The sequence below is a fragment of the Salmo salar genome, chromosome ssa29 (genome assembly GCF_905237065.1).
Source record: "Salmo salar chromosome ssa29, Ssal_v3.1, whole genome shotgun sequence".
NCBI lineage: Eukaryota > Metazoa > Chordata > Actinopteri > Salmoniformes > Salmonidae > Salmo > Salmo salar.
Genome location: NC_059470.1, coordinates 24955743 through 24981824, shown reverse-complemented (window position 1 = coordinate 24981824; position 26082 = coordinate 24955743). Strand labels below are relative to the sequence as shown.

The window sequence follows — 26082 nt, the reverse complement described above, 5'->3', positions numbered from 1 at the left end:
TGGCATCTTATGACGGTGCCACATTGAAAGTCACTGAGCTCTTCAGTAAGGCCATTCTACTGCCAATTTTTGTCCATGGAGATTGCATGGCTGTGTGCTCAACTTCATACACCTGTCAGCAACAGGTGTGGCTGAAATAGTTGAATGCACTAATTTGAAGAGGTGTCCACATACTTGTGTATATATAGTGTATCTATTAGGCGAGCAAGCACGACTGTCCATCTTACTCCCAATATATACAAGTAAATGACATGTCCACACATGTACTCCTAAGCCCATGTCGCATCCCCCCCAAAAAAATTCTATACAAAAATCTGTGAAAACATTAAACTTTTTAAACAGGCAACAACCGTACAAATCATGGTCTACATTAAAACAAACAATTGTAAATGTGTAATTGAGGACTGAGTTCCATTATGGAAGGAGACATTTCAGTAGTACATTTAGGAGAGAGTCAAAGGCATTTAGTCCCATACTTCACATCAATCAGAATTCCACACGGTCTATGTGAAACTTTGTGCAAGCAATGCAAACTATTTACACTTAGCCAATCAACCCTACAGAAGGCACTTACTGTTGACAAACCATCACATTGACAAGGCTAACCAAGCTGGTCTGTCAGTTGTTCTGATGCCCCCTTCATTTCATTAAGGCAGCCATGTAGAAGATCCTGGTTTCTAGGCAGGAATGGTTTGTTGTAAAGGAATGGTTGAGGTCAATCTACTCCATACACAAAAATATAATACATTTTTCAGTATTATATTTCATTTTTTACTGCCCTAGGGTTATTATTGATTGGATAACCGTATCTACTATTTGTTTTGATTTATTTTTCATTCCTTATGAGGTGCACACTGTACAGAACACCGGAAGAACTACCACTGTGAATTATTGTAGTTTGTGTGTGAAATAATCCTGTAAGGGATGGGTTCCCAAATTGTGTTGACACAAAAATGAAATGTCATTAATATCCACAGAGTGTACAAGACATTAGGAACACCTTCGTAATATTGAGTTGCACCCCCTTTCGCCCTCATAACAGCCTCAATTTGTCAGGGCATGGACTCTACAGGGTGTCAAAAGCATTCCACAGGGATGCTGGTCCATGTTGACGTCAATGCGTTCCACAATTGTGTCCTTTGGGTGGTGGACCATTCTTGATACACAAGGGAAACTGTTGAACGTGAAACCCAGCAGCGTTGCAGTTCTTGACACACTCTAACCGGTGCGTCTGGCACTTACTACCATACCCCGTTCAAAGGCACTTAAATATTGTCTTGCCCATTCACCCTCTGAATAGACACATACACAATCCATGTCTCAAGGCTTAAAAATCCTTCTTTAACCTGTCTCCTCCCCTTCATCTACACTGACTGAAGTGGATTTAACAAGTGACATCAATAATGGATCATAGCTTTCACCTGGATTCACCTGGTCAGTCTGTCATGGAAAGAGCACGTGTTCCTAATGTTTTGTACACTGTGTACATCCCTATTCACAGCATAGAAATAGTTTAAATAGAAATGCCTATAAGAAGTCAATTTATATTGAGGGGGGACAAACACCATGACAAAAACACAATTTATATTAATTTGAATATTAGATCATCTCTTACAATCATTTAGAAAACAAAACCCTTGTTTACAAATTGCACCGTAGAAAATGTAGGTTCTTAGTGCACTGGAACAGTAGGTTGATTTACGAACAAATAAGAATTTAGAGAACAGTGCTGAATGCTGATCAGTAGAAAGGCAGGGAAATAGCACTTGTCTACACGTGTGTAAATTTGATGCAAATTCAAACCAACAAGAAAGAGAAACCATCATCTACAAACACTCCCACTTCTGTACCCTGTCAACAGACAGACTGGTGTGAGTGTGTATGGAAAACAAATAACACCAACAAATGCCATTATTATGTACCATTTTGTAACAATCACTCTCGATCCTAATCTGTCCTTCTCTTAAATCCATTTACTGTGCACATCTCACGTCATGCTCAGTCAATCATGAGTAGAACATGATCATTCATTGGTCCGATTATCAGCTTGAAAAAAGAAAGTTAAATAATCAGCTTTGGTTCATTCACGCTTCTCTAGCCCCTTTCTGCTTTAAATGAGCAAATCTAATTCAGTCATATGGCTAGTTCATATATAATATGCTTGATATGAGAAAACTCTCTCTTTTGATTGAACTGCCACAAACAAACATGGAAAAAAGGAATTAAACGAAAGAAAGTACTCCGTGCTATTGAAAGAGTAATACTGGAATCTGTAGTTCTCTTAGAAGCCACCAGGTGGACACATAAGATCTCTATACGAGGTCCATATAGACATACGCAGAGCAATATCCATGTATGTAAATCTATGGCTCTGGCCACGCCCTTATCAACAGAGGAGCAATGAGGAGCGTTAAGAGCGTTAAGTGCTCATACATTGGAAAATGTTTTACATTCCCTCCATTAGATAAATCTTGTTTTAGACATTTCAGGAAGGACTGCTGAAAATAAATCCGTGCAAGAAGATGGAATGTAAAACTACATTGACCAAAATGGAGAGTAGACCAAACATTCAATGGCATGTAATTGATGGAAGTAGGTGCTTAACGGAACCAAATAATAAACTTACAATAAATACAACTGCAATGAATCCTTAAAAAGTATATCTGGTCGTCACCGTAGCGTTTTGTTTTGAAATCATTTTTGATTGTTACACATCGCCCACTTTAAATTCCAGTCAGGCAGTGGGTGCTTGGAAGTGTTTGTCCCTACATGAGTCCACAGCAGGGCTCCTTGGTGTTGTTGGAGGTGTCCTCCTCTGGGGCTTGTAGTTTGAGCAGGGGCGGGTCCCCACTGGCTGGGGTGAAGTACACAGTGCTGGGGGAGGCCACCTCCTCTGTGCTGGGTGTCTCCTGGGCGGCTCCGGACGGGGTCACCTCCTGCAGAGGGGCAGGAGAAGGGGGCATCTCCTCTGGAGGGGGTGGGGGTGGGGCTGGGTACTTGTTGAGCTTGGCTGCGGCCCGCTGGCGTTTCAGGTCCGCTAGTGTCTGGTGGGATTTCTCCCGGGTCATGCTGTCCCCTGCCTCCCCGGTCCCCAAGGCAGGGCTCAGCTGGTAAGAGGCACTGCGGTCCATCCGGCCTCCGCTCCACTGCTCCCCTGGGACTGACGCCGACAGGGCCAGGGGCATCCCACCGTTCCCCAGATTGAACTTCCTCTCCCCTCCCTCGTCATCCTCCCCCCTCGACATGGCACCTGCAGCCTGAGAGAGCCAGCGCAAGTGAGGTAGTTAATATGACACATTCACCTATCAACTCTGAACCATATCATCTATTCTCAGTGTTAACTGAACATGGTAGCAGTTTGTCCTGGTGTTGTTGCCATGACAGGAGTAATACTCACCATGGCAACGTGCTGGTGGAGCTCGTTGTCCGTCTGTCTGTCCTCGTCGTCGTCCTGCGGCTCGGCTTGCCGGCCTCTCTCCTGCCACACCATGGCCTCCTTGTGGTGCTCCCGCCGGTACAGGCTGGAACGCTCATTGATGCTAACACGCCGCACCACCTTACTGCTCAGACGGACGACAGAGAGAGATACTGTAGACACAGCTACAAGCTGGAGAGTGACCGTAGTTTGAGGGTTTTACCTGTGTCTAAACAAAACCATCATCCTCTCCCCTCAATCCTTGAACTAATCCTCTCTCTTGTCCCCCCCTCACCCCCCTCACCCTCTGCTGCCAGTGCTGGAGGCTCGTCTCTGCAAGGTGCCCTTGTGTCGGTCCCGACTCTTCATGATGGCGTCGTGTTTGTGCTTCAGCTCCATCAGCTTGGCTCTCACCTCCTCGTCCACACACACATCTGCCACGGACAGAAAACACAACAGAGTCAGGACATGTCATCCCCATTCAGGATTTCAGTCCCTCTGAAACACGTTTATGCTGTGTCTGGACAACAATTATCAACCAAGACAACAGTAAGTTAATCTATACTGTCCAATCCTTTTCTGTCATTGCCCTTCACGTCTACACAGTCTCTGAGGGGGTTGATAGTTGTGTGCTTACCCAGCGGCGTCTCTTCCAGGACGGACTTGGTGTTGAGACTGGCCCCATGAGCCACCAGCAGCTCCACCATCTGGACCTGGAGAAACAAGACACACCAGCATGTTCAGGTTTGTCAGGCAATACAGCCATTTAGCATAGCATGGCATATTTTACATTTTAGTCATTTAGAGGACGCTCTTATCCTAAACAGGAGCAATCAGGGTTAAGTGCCTTGCTCAAGGGCACATCAACAGATTATTCACCTAGTCGGCTTGGGGATTCGAACCAGGGACCTTTCTGTTACTGGCCCAACACGCTTAACCGCTAGGCTACCTGCCGCCCAGAGCAAGACAGTGGAGAAAGGGGGACGTAGCTTCATTCTAAATTGTTCTGAGTGCGGCAATACCGACCTGTCCCCAGCAGGAGGCGGCATGGAGTGGTGTCCAGCCGTCTGTGTCCTTCTCCTCCACTTTGGCCTGGTGCTCCAACAACAGCTCCCCTACCAACAGGTAGCCGTTAGCTGCCGCTAAGTGCAGCTGGATGTGAAGTGAGACAGAGGACAGATTGTTACATGGTCAACCTTTAATACCAGTGGTGAGGTGAAGCTATGGATTATAATATGAGACTAGAAGTTCAAACCTCTGTGCTATTTGTAAGTAATGTAAACCTTAGTGCCGTTTGTAAGTAATGTATTTGAACAGTTAATCCCAGCCAAGTGTGTTTTCAGGTGTATTTTAAGGTTTACAGGGGGGTATTCAAAATCCTACCCTACAAGGTCCAGAGTACTTCTGGTTTTATCTGATAATTAATTGTACCCACCTGTTGTCCCAGGTCTAAAATCAGTCCCTGATTAGAGGGGAAGATAAACATTTTTTTAAATTTTTTAAACAGATTAGTGTCTCACCAGTGTGGCCCCGTTGTCATCCTGAGCGTTCAGGTCCGCACCACTCTGGACCAGCGCTCGAAGGTCCGTCAGCATCTCCATCTCCTTAGCCCCACGACACTGGTTTATACGGTCCTGGGTTATACCTGCACAGGTACACAGGAAGTCAACTCAAGACCATTTGACTAGGACTGATTTTTAGTAAGGGTCATGGTGGGGATCACAACTGGGAAGAGAAGGGCTAGGTAGCTAAGGATGAAGGCTCAAGGCTGTAGTCATGGTAAGAGAATGATTGGGAGTAGTTGGGAATGAAAATAGAGGATAAGGTTGTGGAAAAGGAGAGGATGTCGAAGTTGGGTTCTGACCCTGCTCTGCCATGACCATCTCTAGCAGCTCCAGCGTGGCCTCGTCCTCACAAAGGTCATAGGGCATGTTGCCATCAGCGTTGACCGCCAGCAGCTCTGCACCACTGGACACAGACAAGGAGACCGTTACGTCAGGAGACAGGGACTCATTACACCAGACAAGGAGACCGTTACGTCAGGAGACAGGGACTCAGTACACCAGACAAGGAGACCGTTACGTCAGGAGACAGGGACTCATTACACCAGACAAGGAGACCGTTACGTCAGGAGACAGGGACTCATTACACCAGACAAGGAGACCGTTACGTCAGGAGACAGGGACTCAGTACACCAGACAAGGAGACCGTTACGTCAGGAGACAGGGACTCATTACACCAGACAAGGAGACCGTTACGTCAGGAGACAGGGACTCATTACACCAGACAAGGAGACCGTTACGTCAGGAGACAGGGACTCAGTACACCAGACAAGGAGACCGTTACGTCAGGAGACAGGGACTCATTACACCAGACAAGGAGACCGTTACGTCAGGAGACAGGGACTCATTACACCAGACAAGGAGACCGTTACGTCAGGAGACAGGGACTCAGTACACCAGACAAGGAGACCGTTACATCAGGAGACAGGGACTCAGTACACCAGACAAGGAGACCGTTACGTCAGGATACAGGGACTCAGTACACCAGACAAGGAGACCGTTACGTCAGGAGACAGGGACTCATTACACCAGACAAGGAGACCATTACGTCAGGAGACAGGGACTCAGTACACCAGACAAGGAGACCGTTACGTCAGGAGACAGGGACTCAGTACACCAGACAAGGAGACCGTTACATCAGGAGACAGGGACTCATTACACCAGACAAGGAGACCGTTACGTCAGGAGACAGGGACTCATTACACCAGACAAGGAGACCGTTACGTCAGGAGACAGGGACTCAGTACACCAGACAAGGAGGCCGTTACGTCAGGAGACAGGGACTCATTACACCAGACAAGGAGACCGTTACGTCAGGAGACAGGGACTCATTACACCAGACAAGGAGACCGTTACGTCAGGAGACAGGGACTCAGTACACCAGACAAGGAGACCGTTACGTCAGGAGACAGGGACTCAGTACACCAGACAAGGAGACCGTTACGTCAGGAGACAGGGACTCAGTACACCAGACAAGGAGACCGTTACGTCAGGAGACAGGGACTCAGTACACCAGACAAGGAGACCGTTACGTCAGGAGACAAGGACTCATTACACCAGTGGCACATGCATCACTATCACATGTAGCTGCAGTACAGTATATTCACTGACACACAGTGTTAATTTACTGTAGTAAATGATAAGGATGTCCTGGAATTGTAACCGTATGTTTATATGATAGTGTCTATGAAGAAAGGCTAAGAATAGATTTTGGGGGAGTTCAACCAGAGGACCGTGTCCAAACTCATACTTAGTTACTCAAACTTATTTTTCCAAGTCTAAGTAAAGTAGTACATTGTAACTGTGTGCACATTTCTGCGACCAGCAGAAAACGAGAGAGTGTTTCACGTTTAAGTGTTTCTAAATGTGACTCACGACTGCACCAGGAGCTGCACCAGGGCTGTGTGTCCACAGGTGGCAGCAGCGTGGAGGGGCGTCCACAGTTCACTGTCACAGGCGTTCACACTGGCCCCGGCGTCCAACAGACACTTCACCAGCTCCACAAAGTCATCAATGCAGCACTGCAGGGGGAGCAGACAGACAGACAAACCAATGAATACATGCTCACCTACAGTGTTCTACCATCAGTAAGTCAACTGCAGTGTAAACTGAATTTGCATAGGCCCAGGCCTCCAGCCGTTTACTAAGTAAAACACATTCATCTTTTCCAAAGGGAAGAAATAATTATAGATAGTACTTATAAAGAGAACACTGTGCTCTCTAGTGACACGTGTTTACAGTGTGTGTGTGTGTGTGTGTGTGTGTGTGTGTGTGTGTGTGTGTGTGTGTGTGTGTGTGTGTGTGTGTGTGTGTGTGTGTTAACGTGTATATGTAGGGTCTGTGTCATTTGGACTTATAAAGAAAGCAGTGTCGTTTCTTGGTGGTGTTCGTAGACCTTTCCAAACAACACAGCAGTGCTATGAAGGGAAGCATAACTAAACTTATCCTCCCCAATGGTCTAGGAATGTAAGCAAGAGCCTTGGTCCAGAGCAGCAGTTACATGAGAAGCCCTAGAAGCAATATGAAAACGCTCTACAGTGTTTACATAAACTGTGACGTTAGACACAACAGACAGATAGACACAACAGACAGTACTTACAGTTCTGAGAGCTGACAAATCAAATGTATTTATATAGCCCTTCTTACATCAGCTGATATCTCAAAGTGCTGTACAGAAACCCAGCCTAAAACCCCAAGCAGCAAGTAAACACAAAACAATGCACACACAGGCTGACCTGTTGGTGTGAGTGGTCACAACTGTCTGTACCTGGTGTGTGTGTGTATATATGTTTGAGAATGTGTTTAAGAGTATGTTTGAGTGTGTGTGTGTATGTTTGAGAGTATGTGTTTAAGAGTATGTTTGAGTGTGTGTGAGTGTGTGTGCTTGCACCTGGTGCAGGGCAGTGAGTCCGTCCTCGTTGTACAGATCTGGACTGACTCCACCGTTCAGCAGCACCCTCACTGCAGAGAAACACAATCACAACAGCGTGGCTGTTACTCACTAAGCTATGCTACGAATCCTAACTTCAGATAGCCTCTGCTCTTGTAATGCACGTTACGAGTCACCACTATAATTAGCCATAATCATATGTGGAAACAAATGCCTGGTCTGATAAGTTTAAAAGTCTGACGCGTCTCACAAAAAATATGCATGAATCATTTCCTATACACAAGTACAACTTTTAACAATTTCCATTGAACATTTTACAAAAACACATTTACTTGAGGAACAGTGCCGATGCAAAGTTTGGTAACAGAATGACAGCACAAACAGTCATTCTGTTAACAATCATTGGTTTAACACATTTTAAAGTGAAAAATCAAAGTCTCAGCATCACTGTTATTGTGGAATTGCCCTGGTGTTTATAGAGCAGTTGTACTGTGTAATTCATGCTAGGCAACTTGGAAGAACAGCAACCATAAAAACAACAGTGAGGGTTATTTAAGGCCCTAGGAGGTGTGGTATATGGCCAATATACCACAGCTAAAGGCTGTTCTTAATCACGACACAACGCGGAGTGCCTGGACACAGACCTTAGCCGTGGTATATTGGCCATATATCACAAACCCCCGAGGTGCCTTATTGCTATTATAAACTGGTTACCAACAGAATTAGAGCAGTAAAAATACATGTTTTGTCATACCCGTGGAATATGGTCTGATATACCACGGCTTTCAGCCAATCAGCATTCAGGGCTGGACCCACCCAGTTTATAAAGTGGGATAACATCTATGGCTGGTTTCCCAGACATGGATTAGCCTAAGCTTAGTCCAGGTCAAAAAACACGCTTTTAATAGTGATTCTCCATTGAGCATGTTTTTTATTCTAGGACTAGTCTTTATCTGTGTCCGGGAAACCAGCCCATAGTGGTGTGCTGACTGACTCACCTTCCTCCAGGTCATTGCGAGCTGCAGCCTCCAGCAGGGTGATGTTGTTGGGGAAGACCACCCTGCGCGTGCGCCCCTTGTTCTGGCCGGCCTTGCCCCCGCCACGGGCAGCATCCTTGTCCATCTGGGCCCAGCCCTTCAGCTGCTGGGCGCGCCGCTTCTGGGCGTGCTTCAGGCGCTCCGTGGCACTCAGACGCCCAACCGTGGCCATCTCACCGAGCAGCTCACCGTGCTCCGCCATGCCACACCACCGCCCACCTCAGACTTCCTACACCTCCCGTTTCACTGTTCTGATCTGGTTCTGGCTGTTATCAGATGAAAGTGAACACAAAAATAATCAAAGCTGCTGGAAGGTCAGGTGGCAGACATCTCCAAGGTGTAAAGGTCCAAGTCGGTATTCTTTGTGTGAGTAACAGAGAATCAATTTCTCTTCCATGGGTCTATATGCTTTAAAGACTATGTATGGAAATTCAAGAGCTGAGAACCAACTGGTTCTTACTCTAGATCTTCATGGAACATCTCCTGCTGGAACAAATCCATCCAGATTACTTTGAACCACATCTCTGTCCTTAAATCCTGTGTTCCTTCCTGTATTCCTTTGGGTTGGAGGGAGGGGGACCAAAACAGTGACACTACTTCGCCTCTGCCCCCGTCAGTACCAGCAATGCAACCATTGATGGTTAGGCCTACACTCTCTGGGAAGTGGACCCAACACAGAAGTCCCCGGGCGGGAGTCCATACTGAGAGCTGTGGTGCAAACCTTGAAGTGAGGTGGTTACTTAGAGTACAAACTCAGCAGCTAAGAGGAACCAGGTCACATTGTTCAATGTGAGAATAAAATATAAACAGAGATTTGGACTAATACTGCATAGAGCTTGTTTTTAGAGTGCAGTAGTATGAGAGAATGTAAGGGCAGGGGTTGGACAGAGGTGGGGGATGCATGGGAATTGGATCATTTCTAGTCCTGTAATAGGCCACTGCAGGTGGTGCTTCAGGAACCAGGAAGAGTCAGGCATCAAAGCGTCTCAAGAATCCATTGTGCTTCTTAGAATACAGAACATTCTACTCCCTCCCCTGACACCTGCAAGCAGAAAGGGAATGTGGATACCTAGTCAGTTGTACAACTGAATACATTCAACTGAAAATGTGTCTTCTGCATTTAACCCAACCCCTCTGAATCAGAGGTGCGGGGGGCTGAAATAATTGACACCCACGTCATCGGCGCCCGGGGAACAGTGGGTTAACTGCCTTGCTCAGGGTCAGAACGACATTTTTACCTTGTCAGCTTGGGGATTCGATTCAGCAACCTTTCGGTTAGTGGCCCAACGCTCTTAACCGCCAGGCTACCTGACAGAGGGAGAGAGTGTGTGTGAGTGTGATATTCAGAGAGAGAGAGCCCTGTTACAGTAATGTACACAACCTACCCTCCTAAGCCTGTTATCTGGAAGATGTCGCTCCTTATCCTCCGCTCTTCACTCCCACATCCCAGGGAAACCGGAGATGGGACGCCTTTCATTAATGATTGACACCCTGCCTGCCCTGCGTATGCCCCCTCAACTTCAGCACAGCACGCTCTGTGGTTGGTTAGTGTAAGAGAACGGATCAGGAAGGGATGCTGTAGGGTGTTAATTAGTCAGGCTGTAGTACTAGTGACTAGACAATGGTTTGGGTGCTAAGTGCTAGGCTAGCAGTGGCCCTCCTGGCTGTCACTAAGCCCTCTGTCCCTCCCTTCCCATTTATCCAGGTAAGTAACATCTCACACCAGCCGCTCTTTCCAGGCACCTCATCCATTATTTAGCCTGGCCTGTGAGTCGCTGAGAGGAAGGTCAACTAGACGCACTCAGGGAGATAGAGGGAGCAGTTGCTTACGGGCAGGCCCAGCGCAGACGGAGACCACTCCACAGTCACAGAGACCTAACAGAGGGGACCAGGTCTGGGACTGGAAAAGACATCAAATATCTTGTAACATGGACAGGAAAGATGGCATCACAAACACATGGCATGGCACTTTTGGCTACATTCAAGTATACCTATGGTGAAACTACAGAGACCACTGTGTTGTGAAACTACAGAGACCACTGTGTTGTGAAACTACAGAGACCACTGTGTTGTGAAACTACAGAGACCACTGTGTTGTGAAACTACAGAGACCACTGTGTTGTGACCTTACTGCAGCCTACAGCAGTGGTAATCAAAGTCGGGGTTGTGACGAACTGCAGTGAGGTCGCCAACATTTAAAACAAATTAATGAGACAATATACAAGAAAGAATTTGAAAAATGTTTTGATTTCTTTTCATTTTGATAAAAAATGAACATGTAATGAATTTAAGTTTATTTGTTGATGTAAAATTCAAAATGTACCAATTTTAAAGGTTGTCATTAGATTTGGGGAGGGGTTGCGATTAATTCTTGGGGTGGGGGAGGTGTACCCAGAAATTCTGGTAAAAAAAAAAGTGATCCCCACTGAAAAAGTTGGAAAACAAACTGGCCTACAGCCTAATCTTTCCATAATTGTCATTCCCAAGTCTTGAATGAATAGACCTGCTTTAGGGACACTTCTGTCACTATGGCTTCAAACTATATTTAGGATGACCTTTCCTTTGTCAGTGCCCAGACCACAATGTAAGGATTTCCTTGGATTCAAATCAGAATGTTTATCCTACACACCCGCACACACACCAACAAAGTGGCACAGAGTATACCGGTATTCCTATTAAAATATGAGGCCCTACTGCAATATAGAGGCCAGGGCCACACCTTGCTTGATCCCCAATCACAGAGAACTGAACTTTGTTCCAAAACAAGACCTAGCTACAGAGACACCAAGCAGCCATAAACAGACAGACACCTGCTGCTGCTGACACATAGGCTGTCGCTGTCTAGTGTGTCCACACTCCACGGAACAGCTTGTAATCAGTGCACAATAAGAAAACGGAGGGATGGTGCCCGGTTTCCACTACAGTAAACACAGAAAGAGAATAATCATTATTTACAGACTCTTAAAGTGATGCTCTAGAACGTTGTATAATTTTAGCCAGTAGTGTTGAAAGTGGTGCTCACGAGTCAAAATGGGTCCACGTTTTTTGTGTACTACATCATCCAATTGTGTACTACGTCATCCATTTTGTATGATATGTTACGAATCCGATTTGTACAATATGTTACGAATTTGTTGTGCTTAAGATCCCAGACGCCATCTTTAAAGATGGAATCTGCAGTAGGTGCTGCCCCACTGTTGTTTTTGCTGCCGAGCTGAGGAGCGTCACGCATTATGGTAAAAAAATAAATAAAAATCTATATATTTTTTTACAATTGTGCTCTTCTATCAAGCGTGCAGTGAAAAAACAGTGTTTGTTGTTTTCAGTAAGTTCTTTGTTGTTGTAATATCAAATGGACGTGACAATTTCAGCATTAAGGATTCAAGCTTTAAGGAGATTTGGGGAAGAAGATCCCCACAATCCCTTTAGGATCAGCACAGAATAACTAAACACTTCAGGTAAATCATAACGCTTAAAATAAAAAGAGCCGAAATCAGCATGTAACAAAATAGTCTTATTCAACACCACCAGTTGTAGCCAATAGATAGGCCTATATTTTAATGTACTTCTCTCATCAGAATGTAACAAAAGAAATGAAGTGAAGAAGACACACAGAGAACTACTGGTCTGTATGCGTTTGTCCTCTGAATCACAGATCATTGGCCGTCCTCACTTGGAACACACAACTCCATGGGACTCAGGGACATAATAGCTTTCTATGCATGTCTGTGTGTGTCATCACTCATCTTTCTGCGTCTCTGTACTGCTGAAAGTCGTGAGCCTGTTCAGTTGCGTGTTCAGCCTGGTCTGTGTGAGTGTGACAGAAGTGATATGTGATGTCGTAGCAGTAGGCTACATCTTTGTACGTAAAGATGGCTTAATCCCAAAACCTCTAATTTCCGCTTCCAATCTCATTGTCTTTAACTGACAGTCCTCCCAGTAATGCTGTCAATCACCAAGGAGATAAACACCACCACTATATCTTAAGACCATTAGTGACCATGAAACCTAGCCTATATAATCACACTTGAACAATGGCAATGAAACCTACACAAAGGGTCTCCTTTCCCCCTGAATAGCCAGTAGAATAGGCCTAGATCAACTGATGATAACAATAAAAAGAGATCATGCTCATATTTCTGTGAATATACTGTGCCTGATGTCTCAAAGGTCATTTTGAAAGTGATAGCAGAATTACATAACCAAACATTGATATGAACTCAGGGCTCTGCCTGGGGTCAGGAAACATGTAGGCGCATATGGATCAACTTATGACCCTTTGTGTACACACATTAAGGTTGAGGCAGATGGAAGATATCCTTTATAGAGCGAGTTTTAGGCCGGAAGGACCTCCTTGCCTGTCTGTTGCAGTTCAAATGCGAAACATAAAGCACACCAAGTCACAGCCAGTCAGTCGAACAGCGAGTAAGTCTGGAACAGAGGCAGATCAGTATGTGTACTTTAGCCCAGCACAGACTGGCACAGTGGCCCACAGCGAGGTTTAGCACAATAGCAGCCACTGTGCATCCTCAACTCAGAGAACCTCTCTACTCTGTAAAGGCATCCACATGCTTCCCAGCCGAAACAGTTTGGTAGAGTTCGTGCATATATTATGACAATATTTTGTGACGTTTTTGTTTTGGACTTTGGTGAGGGTTTCTTTGGCTGTTCTGGCACACAAAACAAATTCTGGAGGCAAGCCGAAGTTCGGAGTTGAAGTCTACGCCCCTTCGTCAATGATTGGTCAACAGTAGGGATTCTTCAATAAAGTCTTTGTTGTCATTCAACGAGAGACGACTCGTTTTCATGCACATTTTTTCATTGACAAGTACTGCACCAAACATCTTTGTTAGATGTAAAATCTCTTTAGTAAAAACGTCAAAAATAAATGTCAGATTTCTTGAGTCATCTTATTTTGACTGACACTTCACAGCTTGGGTCTTGCCAAAGGTAATTCACAAGTCAACCTTACCCTAACAGTCTTCCACAGAAATGACTACCTGCAAGTCAGAGACTTCACGCTGTTTCATGTACAATTAAAAAAAAAAAAATATATATATATATATAACTAAAAGAAATTACAAAAATAAAATAAAATCTGCCAATGTTTTTAAAAAGCCAATTCATACATTCCCATTTTTACAACATTCTTTCCAGGAGAAGTCTTTTATATCTCCCGTGCACATGCCAGTAAGTTTAGGAGTGTGAGTAGTCGTAGGAAGATATGGGTTGACGCTTACTTTAATAACTCTATTGAAAATACACCATCAAAGAAATCCATTATGCATTTGTTTAGGCAGGTCCGATGAAACATAAGATTAACTAAATGTATTTTCAAAAGAATAGCATATTTTGAGTTGAATTAAGTTACTGGTCTGTGCAGTCTACATGTGACTCGTGCCAGGAAACTAGGCGTATGTCACACATCCAGTACTTCACAGGAGAGGCATTTGAACGTAAATATTTATTATGTCAGTAATCGTAGTTCTGATGTCCAGAAGTTATTTTCGGTCATAAGAGACAGTAGCAGCAACATTATATACAAAATAAGTTACAAACAATGTAAAGAAACACAATTGGATAGATATGCCTTCTGGAACATGTGAACTTTCTTGTGCCTTAATAACAAACTTGTACTCCATCCATAAATATGATTAAAATAGATAAATTACAAGCCTAGTTGGTTTAGCCACAGAAAAAGAGAGGAACCTTCCCGCTAGCCATAATTGGCTGAGATAACATATGGGCTGGACATGCCGGGAGATGAGTTTGGATTGGTCTGCCATGTAGCACACTTCTGTCTATAACGTGAGCTGTTCAGTATGTGGTGACAGTCCTTTCTACCGCATCATTTAAAAAAAAAAAATTGATATTTTTCACCCCAATTTCGTGGTATCCAATTGGTAGTAGTTACAGTCTTGTCTCATCGCTGCAACTCCTGTACGGACTAGGGAGAGGCGAAGGTCGAAAGCCATGCATCCTCCGAAACACAACCCAACCAAGCCGCAATGCTTCTTGACACAACGCACATCCAACCCAGAAGCCAGTCGCACCAATGTGTCGGAGGAAACACCGTACACCTAGCGACCGTGTCAGCGTGCACTGTGCCCGGCCCACCACAGGAGTTGCTAGTGCGCGATGAGACAAGGATACCCCTGCCGGCCAAACCCTCCCTAACCCGGACGACGCTGGGCCAATTGTGTGCCGCCCCATGGGCCTCCCGGTCGCGGCCGGCTTAGTCCACTGTGCCAGCTTAGTCCAACATTAGCCATCGAGAACTACAAAAGTTTTGCTACTTTTCTCAACAACATTGTTGCCATGAATTTAGCAGGCGCTATCGACAGATCAGTTGGACAATGTGATGGTCTACTTTCTGCACACGCCAATGTCAGTGTGAACTGGAGTGACTTGGCACAATGCTGGTCAAACAACATGTAGCTTCAAACAAAACAGAGTTAAATGGTTCCAGTCTGCCATGAAGCGTTCATCCATGTATACGGGTAAGAGTCTAGCTACATTTTCAGATAAGTTTCTAATTTAGTCAGAAAGTCATTTTTATTGCAAGGTAAAGTTTACTGGCTCGCTAGCTAACGGTTTGTGTATGATCTGTGTAGTAATATTATTTGAATCAGAAATCCATTTGCATTGCTAGTTATAGCCTAATGCTAGCTAGCTAACAGTGAACCTAGTTTGTTAGCTTTAGCTACCTGCAGATTCATACTACAGCTATGACAATGTTTGTATTGGTAGTAGTATGAATTGGGATTATGCCGGTTCATTGTTTAGCTAGCTAGCTAGCTAGCTACCTACATATCTGAACAAAAGACTCTACTTAGCCAGATGATTACATGACCCATCCAGTTAGCCAGGTGTGTCTGGGGGTGATTACGGCCATCTATTGTATATCATGAACATGTAGTGACCCCATCCACTTAGCTAGATGTGGCTGGGGGTGATTACAGCCATCTATTGTATATCATGAACATGTAGTGAACATCCACTTAGCTAGATGTGGTTTGGGGGGGGGGGGGGGTTATAGCATTTCCTTCACATGACCCATCAATTTAGACAAGTGTGTCGGCTAAGCATCATCTAATAAATAAAATATGTATTAAAAAAAATAATTGGACACTTACGGTTTTTGACATTGCTACTATGCAAGTAACCACTTCACTGTAGCGTTAACACCTTCTGTATCCTGTGCATGTGACAAATAAACGTAGATTTTATTTGATATAGCGTGTGTTTACAACATGGCCTCACATATGAACCCTTAAAGAGATGGGTGGGGCTAAGGCTTAAGAGGATGTGAACGATTCTGAATGGGTGTAGACAAAGAGTTTTCCAGTAGGTGTACCAAAAATATTCAAGGGCCATTTTCTCAAAAGTGGGGATACAAGTTTATCAACATTCAAAGCAGAATTACTTTCCCATTGTTCCTCAACTGTAGTGTATGATATACCATTTTCTAGCTCTGAGTCTCAACTTTAATCCAATGTAAAAAAAAACAACACAATTTCAAATGTTGCTACATAAGAGGCGGTCAGTCACATATAGGTGCACCATGCACATCAATAGTTATTTTGTTCATTAAACAGACAAGACACACCTACCCTGATCACAGTCACACACTTTATTGTAGGCTAAGAATATAAAAGACTAAAATACAAATTATATTCCGTCACAGGAACACGTGGAACTGCTGTCATATAAAAAAGTGATATTTTGAATCAGAACCCAAAAATGCTGGACAGAGGAACTCTGCCTAGAAGGCCAGGATCCCGGAGACGCATGTTCACTGTTGACGTTGAGACTGGTGTTTCGCGGGTACTATTTAATGAAGCTGCCATTTGAGGACTTGTGAGGCATCTGTTTCACAAACTAGACACTAATGTACTTGTCCTCTTGCTCAGTTGTGCACCGGGGCCTCCCACTCTTTCTATTCTGGTTAGAGCCAGTTGGCTCTGTTCTGTGAAGGTAGTAGTACACAGGGTTGTACGAGATCTTCTGTTTCTTGGCAATTTCTCACATGGAATAGCCTTAATTTCACAGAACAAGAATAGACTGATGAGTTTTAGAAGAAAGTTCTTTGTTTCTAGCCATTTTGAGCCTGTAATCGAACCCACAAATTCTGATGCTCCAGACACTCAACTAGTCTAAAAGGCAAGTTTTATTGCTTCTTTAAAATCAGAACAGTTTTCAGCTGTGATAACATAAATTGCAAAAGGGTTTTCTAATGATCAATTAGCCTTTTAAAATGATAAAACTTGGATTAGCTAACACAACGTGCCATTAGAACACAGGAGTGATGGTTGCTGATAATGGGTTTCTGTACGCCTATGTAGATATTCCACTAAAAATCTGACTTTTCCAGCTACAATATCCATTTACAACAATGTCGATACTGTATTTCTGATCAATTTAATGTTATTTTAAATGGACCAAAAAAAGTGCTTTTCTTTCAAAAACAAGGACATTGCTAAGTGACCCCAAACTTTTGAACGGTAGAGTGTGTGTGTGTGTATAGTATTTGATCCCCTGCTGATTTTGTATGTTTGCCCACTGACAAAGAAATGATCAGTATGTATGTATGTATGTATGTATGTATGTATGTATAGTATTTGATCCCCTGCTGATTTTGTACGTTTGCCCACTGACAAAGAAATGATCAGTCTATAATTTTAATGGTAGGTTTATTTGAACAACAAAAATCCAGAAAAACCCATGTCAAAAATTATTTGCATTTTAATGAGGGAAATAAGTATTTGACCCCTCTGCAAAACATGACTTAGTACTTGGTGGCAAAACCCTTGTTGGCAATCACAGAGGTCAGACGTTTCTTGTAGTTGGCCACCAGGTTTGCACACATCTCAGGAGGGATTTTGTCCCACTCCACTTTGCCGATCTTCTCCAAGTCATTAAGGTTTCGAGGCTGACGTTTGGCAACTCGAACCTTCAGCTCCCTCCACAGATTTGCTATGGGATTAAGGTCTGGATACTGGCTAGGCCACTCCAGGACCTTAATGTGCTTCTTCTTGAGCCACTCCTTTGTTGCCTTGGCCGTGTGTTTTGGGTCATTTTCATGCCGGAACACCCATCCACGACCCATTTTCAATGCCCTGGCTGAGGGAAGGAGGTTCTCACCCAAGATTTGACGGTACATGGCCCCGTCCATCGTCCCTTTGATGCGGTGAAGTTGTCCTGTCCCCTTAGCAGAAAAACACCCCCAAAGCATAATGTTTCCACCTCCATGTTTGACGGTGGGGATGGTGTTCTTGGGATCATAGGCAGCATTCCTCCTCCTCCAAACACGGCAAGTTGAGTTGATGCCAAAGAGCTCCATTTTGGTCTCATCTGACCACAACACTTTCACCCAGTTGTCCTCTGAATCATTCATATGTTCATTGGCAAACTTCAGACGGACATGTATATGTGCTTTCTTGAGCAGGGGGACCTTGCGGGCGCTGCAGGATTTCAGTCCTTCACGGCGTAGTGTTGGGCTGTAAGCACAACCCCCACCTGTGGACGTCGGGCCCTCATACCACCCTCATGGAGTCTGTGTCTGCTCAAACGGTCAGAAACATGCACATTTGTGGCCTGCTGGAGGTAATTTTGCAGGGCTCTGGCAGTGCTCCTCCTGCTCCTCCTTGCACAAAGGCGGAGGTAGCGGTCCTGCTGCTGGGTTGTTGCCCTCCTACGGCCTCCTCCACGTCTCCTGATGTACTGGCCTGTCTCCTGGTAGCGCCTCCATGCTCTGGACACTACGCTGACAGACACAGCAAACCTTCTTGCCACAGCTCGCATTGATGTGCCATCCTGGATGAGCTGCACTACCTGAGCCACTTGTGTGGGTTGTAGACTCCGTCTCATGCTACCACTAGAGTGAAAGCACCGCCAGCATTCAAAAGTGACCAAAACATCAGCCAGGAAGCATAGGAACTGAGAAGTGGTCTGTGGTCACCACCTGCAGAACCACTCCTTTATTGGGGGTGTCTTGCTAATTGCCTATAATTTCCACCTGTTGTCTATTGCATTTGCACAACAGCATGTGAAATTTATTGTCAATCAGTGTTGCTTCCTAAGTGGACAGTTTGATTTCACAGAAGTGTGATTGACTTGGAGTTACATTGTGTTGTTTAAGTGTTCCCTTTATTTTTTTGAGCAGTATATATACACACACACACACACACACACACACACACCACGTTGTCGGGTTATGAGTAAAGTAGGCAATTTAACATAGGAGTAGCAGGAGTACCCTACTTCGCCGTGTGTATACAGTGCCTTGCGAAAGTATTCGGCCCCCTTGAACTTTGACCTTTTGCCACATTTCAGGCTTCAAACATAAAGATATAAAACTGTAATTTTTTGTGACGAATCAACAACAAGTGGGACACAATTATGAAGTGGAACGAAATTTATTGGATATTTCAAACTTTTTTAACAAATAAAAAACTGAAAAATTGGCCGTGCAAAATTATTCAGCCCCTTTACTTTCAGTGCAGCAAACTCTCTCCAGAAGTTCAGTGAGGATCTCTGAATGATCCAATGTTGACCTAAATAACTAATGATGATAAATAGAATCCACCTGTGTGTAATCAAGTCTCCGTATAAATGCACCTGCTCTGTGATAGTCTCAGAGGTCCGTTTAAAGCGCAGAGAGGATCATGAAGAACAAGGAACACACCAGGCAGGTCCGAGATACTGTTGTGGAGAAGTTTAAAGCCGGATTTGGATACAAAAAGATTTCCCAAGCTTTAAACATCCCAAGAAGCACTGTACAAGCGATAATATTGAAATGGAAGGAGTATCAGACCACTGCAAATCTATGAAGACCCGGCCGTCCCTCTAAACTTTCAGCTCATACAAGGAGAAGACTGATCAGAGATGCAGCCAAGAGGCCCATGATCACTCTGGATGAACTGCAGAGATCTACAGCTGAGGTGGGAGACTCTGTCCATAGGACAACAATCAGTCGTATACCGCACAAATCTGGCCTTTATGGAAGAGTGGCAAGAAGAAAGCCATTTCTTAAAGATATCCATAAAAAGTGTTGTTTAAAGTTTGCCACTAGCCACCTGGGAGACACACCAAACATGTGGAAGAAGGTGCTCTGGTCAGATGAAACCAAAAATCGAACTTTTTGGCAACAATGTTTGGCGTAGAAGCAACACAGCTCATCACCCTGAACACACCATCCCCACTGTCAAACATGGTGGTGGCAGCATCATGGTTTGGGCCTGCTTTTCTTCAGCAGGGGCAGGGAAGATGGTTAAAATTGATGGGAAGATGGATGGAGCCAAATACAGGACCATTCTGGAAGAAAACCTGATGGAGTCTGCAAAAGACCTGCGACGGAGATTTGTCTTCCAATAAGACAATGATCCAAAACATAAAGCAAAATCTACAATGGAATGGTTCACAAATAAACATATCCAGGTGTTAGAATGGCCAAGTCAAAGTCCAGACCTGAATCCAATCGAGAATCTGTGGAAAGAACTGAAAACTGATGTTCACAAACGCTCTCCATCCAACCTCACTGAGCTCGAGCTGTTTTGCAAGGAGGAATGGGCAAAAATGTCAGTCTTTCGATGTGCAAAACTGATTGAGACATACCCCAAGCGACTTACAGCTGTAATCGCAGCAAAAGGTGGCACTACAAAGTATTAACTTAAGGGGGCTGAATAATTTTGCACGCCCAATTTCAGTTTTTTATTTATAAAAAAAGTTTGAAATATCCAATAAATTTCGTTCCACTTCATGATTGTGTCCCACTTGTTGTTGATTCTTCACCAAAAATTACAGTTTTATATCTTTATGTTTGAAGCCTGAAATGGGGCAAAAGGTCGATAAGTTCAAGGGGGCCGAATACTTTCGCAAGGCACTGTATATGCTGCCTCTCGGCTACAGTTAATACTAAGCCAAACTTTACCGCAATCATGACTAGGTTGGTTGGTGGAAATAAATGTAGAGGCTCTGTCAATCATAAATACCTTTCATATATAAAGAAAAGTCTGCAAAAAGTTGGCGGCATGCTGAAGTTGGCAGAAAAAAAACACCTTTGTTTGAAAGTTTTGTGTGTGTGATGGCTGAGTGGCTATTAATACAGTCGATAGAGGAGGGATGATTAAATCAGGGATCATTTACTGGTAGACTGGGAGGGACGCTCTCTCCTCTATCTCAGTTCATTTAGGCAACTGGGCATATTTCAATAGATAGTAAAACAAACTGTACTCTGGCAGCAATCAGATTACAGTTTATCATACATTTTTTTATGGGCATACCACTGGGCCGGCCTACTGAACTTTTCACAATGTCATCCTAACCATACAAGGAAAAATATATAAATGCAATATGTAAAGTGTTGGTCCGATTTCTCATGAGCTGAAATTAAAGATCCCATAAATGTTCCACACACAAAAAAAGCTTATTTCTCTCAAATGTTGTGTACAAATTTGTTTGCATCCCTGTTAGTGAGCATTTCTCCTTTGACAAGATAATCCATCCACCCTACTGGCACGGCATATCAAGAAGCTGATTAAAAAAGCATTATAATTACACAGGTGCACCTTGTGCTCGGGACAATAAAAGGCCACTCTAAAATGTGCAGTTGTGTCAAACAACACAATGCCACAGATGTCTCAAATTGAGGAAGTGTGCAATTGCCATGCTGACTGCAAGAATGTCCAACAGAGCAGTTGTCAGAGAATTTAATGTCAATTTCTCTACCATAAGCCACCTACAACGTCGTTTTAGAGAATTTGGCAGTACATCAAACTGGTCTCACAACCGCATAGTGTGTGTGTGTGTGTGTGTGTGTGTGTGTGGGTGGGGGGGAAGAGTATTTTTGTTTGTAATAAAACCCTTTTGTGGGTAAAAACTCATTCTGACTGGCTTGGACCTGGACCTGGCTCCCAAGTGGGTCGGGCCTATGCCCTCCCAGGACCACCCATGGCTGCGCCCCTGCCCAGTCATGCGAAATCCATAGATTAGGGCCTAATGAATTTATTTCAATTGACTTATTTCCTTCTATGAAGTGTAACTCAGTAAAATATTTTCAATTGTTGCATGTTGCGTTTATGTTTTTCTTCAGTATATTAAAAGCTAGTTAGGAATGTTATTTATCAGGTTGGGCATGCACCACACAGAACGCATGCACTACACAGAACGCACTGCAACTGCCCCTGCAGCGCAATGCTTCAAGGCAAACGCAGCACTCCATTGGAAATGAATGTGCTTCTGGTGTCCCAAAATGCAATGACGCATTTCTCGGATATCAAATTATATTTCACCAAAATAATGTTGCAGGAATGCTAATCTTATTGGTTTCGAACAGAAACAATTTCATAACAATCTGAGATGGTGGGTGTCGAAATCCTCTTTCTTGTGATTTTTGAGGTGGAATGACCCAGGTTATAGGCTTCTGGGCGGCCTAGTTTGGTCACCTGCGTTCTTCATGTATCATCGGTGTACTTTGAGTTTGGTCGGTAAATGCTTGAAAACGGTTTACAGGAGAGCCACCATCAATGAGTCATTGACTCAGCTTGGGCAGGGAGGGCCGGTGGTTCTGCGGAACAAATCACTCAGTGACTGGCCCTCACTATGAATACTCACACATTCATATGTGTTTGGTCTGGTTTAGTCCCCAAGTGAAAAATCAAATGACTTAATTTGCCTACAAATCATAAAACACATTTCTGCATAAATGAGTTAGAGTTTAAGGCCTACAGAGTAAGGTTTTCAAAAGGACTGTTATAGGTCAAACAAAGGGATTACTTAACCAATAGGCCTACATATTTGGTGAGACAAAGTCAATGTCAAAATATGTTTGAGATCTGATTAAAGCAGCGTTATAGGCGTTAAGATTAAATAAAGCAACATAGCCTAAGTTGGTAGTGCTAGAGTCAGAATGATATAGGCCTAGTCGACCATACCTGTAGGCTAGATTTAGGCCTAAATCCTATTTCTGTTCCATCAGAGGACAGAAAGAACCAACCTTGCCTGACGACTCAAACTGAATTATTCCGCTGCTCTAGCGTTCGCTAAGTACTTCACTCTGAGACTGCCATCATTGAAGTCATTAGTGGTGATGTCAAAATGAGGGGTGTTGTACAAAACAAAGCGATTGGAACATCTTTAACCAATCAGAGTATCAAAGCCAATGAAGAATTCTCAAAACCCTGCTATAGCCACGTGTGTTCTGGCTCTGGCCCAACCCATCGGTTTCTGGGACCAATTTTCCATTCTAGAAATCATCAGCGAGGTACTCAGATCTAGAATCATTGGGCATGGCGTAGCGTTTCGGCGAGAAAATAGTTTGGGTAGCCAGGCAAGAACCAACCCCATGTACACTGTGTCTATGGCTTGTGGCTTTCATGTGGGCTAACAATGCTGAATCAATGGTTGGTGTTCTGGAATGATCCTGCCACTTGAACCACTGCCCAGTGGTCTAATCTCCTGTTCAATATTCCTAAAGGCTTTTTTTCCATCCCCAGCTTCAATGTGCAATTGGTTTAATGTGCAATTAAAAAGACAAAGCTGAGGAAGAGAGAGAGATCATTAGGCTATATAGAGGTTAGAGATGGATCAATGACAGCCAGGTTAGTAAAGGCTATACTATCTGGCTCCTTTGAAGAATGGACATTGTTCCCAATGGTTAGGCCTATATTGATTAAGGCAGAGAAAATAGGAGCTTGTATTGTTTATTCAATAGTTGGATAAGACTTTTGATTAAGTAGGGGTCGCTTTCCTTTCTGTATGAAAACTGTGCTGCTCAGATAAGAGACCTTAAGTACCTTACCCTCTTTCAAAAGAGTGGCTGACTCGTTCAAAAGAGTCAGCCACTGAGCAAGAGCAGAAGTTTACATAGGCCAGTGTGTGTGCCATGTCACAATGTGGCCTAGGATATTGTGTTCTCAGATCTCCAGATTCTGAGATAGCATACAGTTGTGAGTGCAGCAGCATTGTGTGCGCTACTCAAGTACATGTACTAGTTGTAACTAGGGCTGTGACGATTGTGGAATTTAGGGTAATGATTCATTGTCATGCAAATGGAAAGGTTAGTCATAATTGTTATTTTTGTTTACATTTTTTTGTTGTTGCTTGTAATGCATCTCTGACAAATAGCTACGAGAAACCTAATGAATAAAACACCGCTTTGGTGACACCCCTGTCTAAAAAAACAAATGGTTTTGACTGCTTGGAACTTTTTAAAATGAAGCTGTTCTGCTCGTAAAATGACTACGAACTTGACCAACTTCATGTAAAAATGTAAAACTGCTATTGGGTAAATTATATCTACTTGAATATAATGTTGATCCACCCCCCCTTCTCCTAAAATTAATATGTATTAAGACGATGTTTTTTTTTATCCACGGTCATTGTCCATAATTGTCTGTTATACGATTAATTGTGCCAGCCGTAGTTGTAACTTTTAGATATCTCTAAGCACAATAAGAAATGTGACCTGCTTGCTTCCTCACTTTCCAAGAAATATTCTTAATGAAAACAAATAAAATGCAAGTAAACAAATAAAATGTAACACGGACCTTAGTGAAGGGACTGCCACCATATGAATGAGAAAGGCACTTTGCATCTTAAGGCAGTGGCATTCTTATAACATAAACTCTATGGTTGCTATCCTGTTGGTCCTGGACACACAAAAAAACACTAACATACAACTTATAAAAGTCAGACATGCAGAAGAATGCATGGCCAAAATCCACCACACAGCTCATAAGTGGCTAAACTTAGAATAAAGACTTACATTTCTATTTGAAAGTAAGGCATTACATGTATGCATCTATCTATGCTTCTTTACCTGGTACCTAGCGAGCAAAACAATAGTTCTGCACCATATTGATTCATAACACTGAGCAGGAACGGAATCATGAGCTATTAACATTGCCTACTGAAACATGCAAGTAAACTGTTTCATGAATTGAACATGTTAACAACAGTCTACAATCATCTAAGAAGTTGTCCACCAAAAATAACAGGAAATGCTAAATTGCAGTGGTCTTAAGGGATCGGGCGATTCAATTAAGTTTCTATGATTGAAATGCCACCCACCCTGTTTTCAAGAGAATGCCGTGTCTCAACCAATGATTTTATATACATCATTGTTCTCAACCGATGTGTCTGATGACAGACCAATACATTAAAAGCCTTGAATAGTAAGCAAATTCTGCTTCACTGGGTAGATGGTAGCAGATTACTAGCACTCTACAGCCAGGTAACACAGGCTAACTAGCTAGGATGCTAGCTGCCTGGTTCCACTGAATGCGAGTAATTCACTCAAAAATAGACTATATTATATTCCGGTCACATAACTCTGTAGCTAGCTGCTGAATAAGTTGTAGTTGTTTATCGTCACACTTTTCTAATATCGCTTATCATATAACCTTCTAACATCCAGCATGCCCGCTCTATCCGTGACAGCAATCTGTTAGTCATTAACATTTTGTAATGCCAATTAATTAGCATCCACGCTAGCCTGCTAACGTTGGTTAACACAGCTCACTTACCCGTCCTCATTCAGCCCCGGTAAAAGTTTGCTTTGGGTAACTGAAATGTCAACTTTCAAATGTATTGGAGATTAAAAAAAAAAAATATTAAAGACTTGTTGCTTACCTGTGAAGTTAATTCAGTCTGACAGCAGCACGAACTCGTATCCGTGTTCGCAGCCCGACTGAACCCGATCAGCTGTTTTCTGTCCCCAACCCTCCGGGGAAATGCTTTTCCATAACAACCGCTGCGCTGTCACCGAAAGGTGCCCACTAGAGGGAAACATTGCTCAGAGCAAACTCTAGAAATGGAAATGCTGTAAACCGAGTGCAATGTTTACTGTGGAACATACCTGTAATGTGTAATGACTCTCACCAAACTATTTGACAACAAAATCCTACATAAACTTAGTCTCACATTTTCTGACCTTTTCCTCTAAAATTCATTCAAAATAACAGCTGTCTGAAAAATACTGCAGACCACCTAGAGCATCTGCTTATGCCCCATATAATGTACATCTAAATGTATGTTTACAAAAAATTATGGACTTGTCATCAAGGGCAGAACATTTCCCCCAATGACATACACTTCAAAAATATATCCTACCAAAATAATAAATTGTTGAAGGGTCGTATGAATTCAATCACTTTCTGACTGCACCCCTTTAGATTT

The 26082-nt window shown here is 43.5% G+C and overlaps 1 protein-coding gene across 6 annotated transcripts; it reads right to left on the bottom strand.

Annotated features, from left to right (window-relative positions):
* Positions 1–315: 315 nt before the first annotated feature.
* LOC106590404 (protein phosphatase 1 regulatory subunit 16A) lies at positions 316–25657 on the bottom strand. 6 transcript variants are annotated; one of them, XM_045710685.1, is made up of 14 exons: positions 25537–25639; positions 10735–10804; positions 10290–10439; positions 10143–10212; positions 8866–9946; positions 7868–7938; positions 6853–6998; positions 5280–5383; positions 4936–5060; positions 4442–4567; positions 4053–4128; positions 3720–3849; positions 3398–3560; positions 316–3257 (listed from the first exon to the last, which is right to left on the bottom strand). In XM_045710685.1, exons 5-14 carry the CDS (start codon positions 9104–9106, stop codon positions 2766–2768), a joined length of 1674 nt encoding a protein of 557 aa, XP_045566641.1. In that variant the 5' UTR covers positions 9107–9946; positions 10143–10212; positions 10290–10439; positions 10735–10804; positions 25537–25639; the 3' UTR covers positions 316–2765. The 6 variants fall into 6 exon arrangements, with proteins under 6 accessions (XP_045566641.1, XP_045566639.1, XP_045566642.1 ...); XM_045710683.1 differs by having other exon boundaries at positions 10290–10804; XM_045710686.1 differs by lacking the exon at positions 25537–25639 and having other exon boundaries at positions 8866–9170; positions 9365–9946; positions 10290–13969.
* Positions 25658–26082: the final 425 nt, after the last annotated feature.

Coding starts and splice junctions, on each gene's coding strand:
- LOC106590404 (XM_014181390.2), bottom strand. CDS start 9,106: ATGGCGGAGCACGGTGAGCTGCTCGGTGAGATGGCCACGGTTGGGCGT. Junction 6,999..7,867: donor GACTCACTGCCCTGCACCAG/GTGCAAGCACAC, acceptor CTCCCCCTGCAG/TGCTGCATTGATGACTTTGT. Junction 3,258..3,397: donor TCCACCAGCACGTTGCCATG/GTGAGTATTACT, acceptor TGGCTCTCTCAG/GCTGCAGGTGCCATGTCGAG.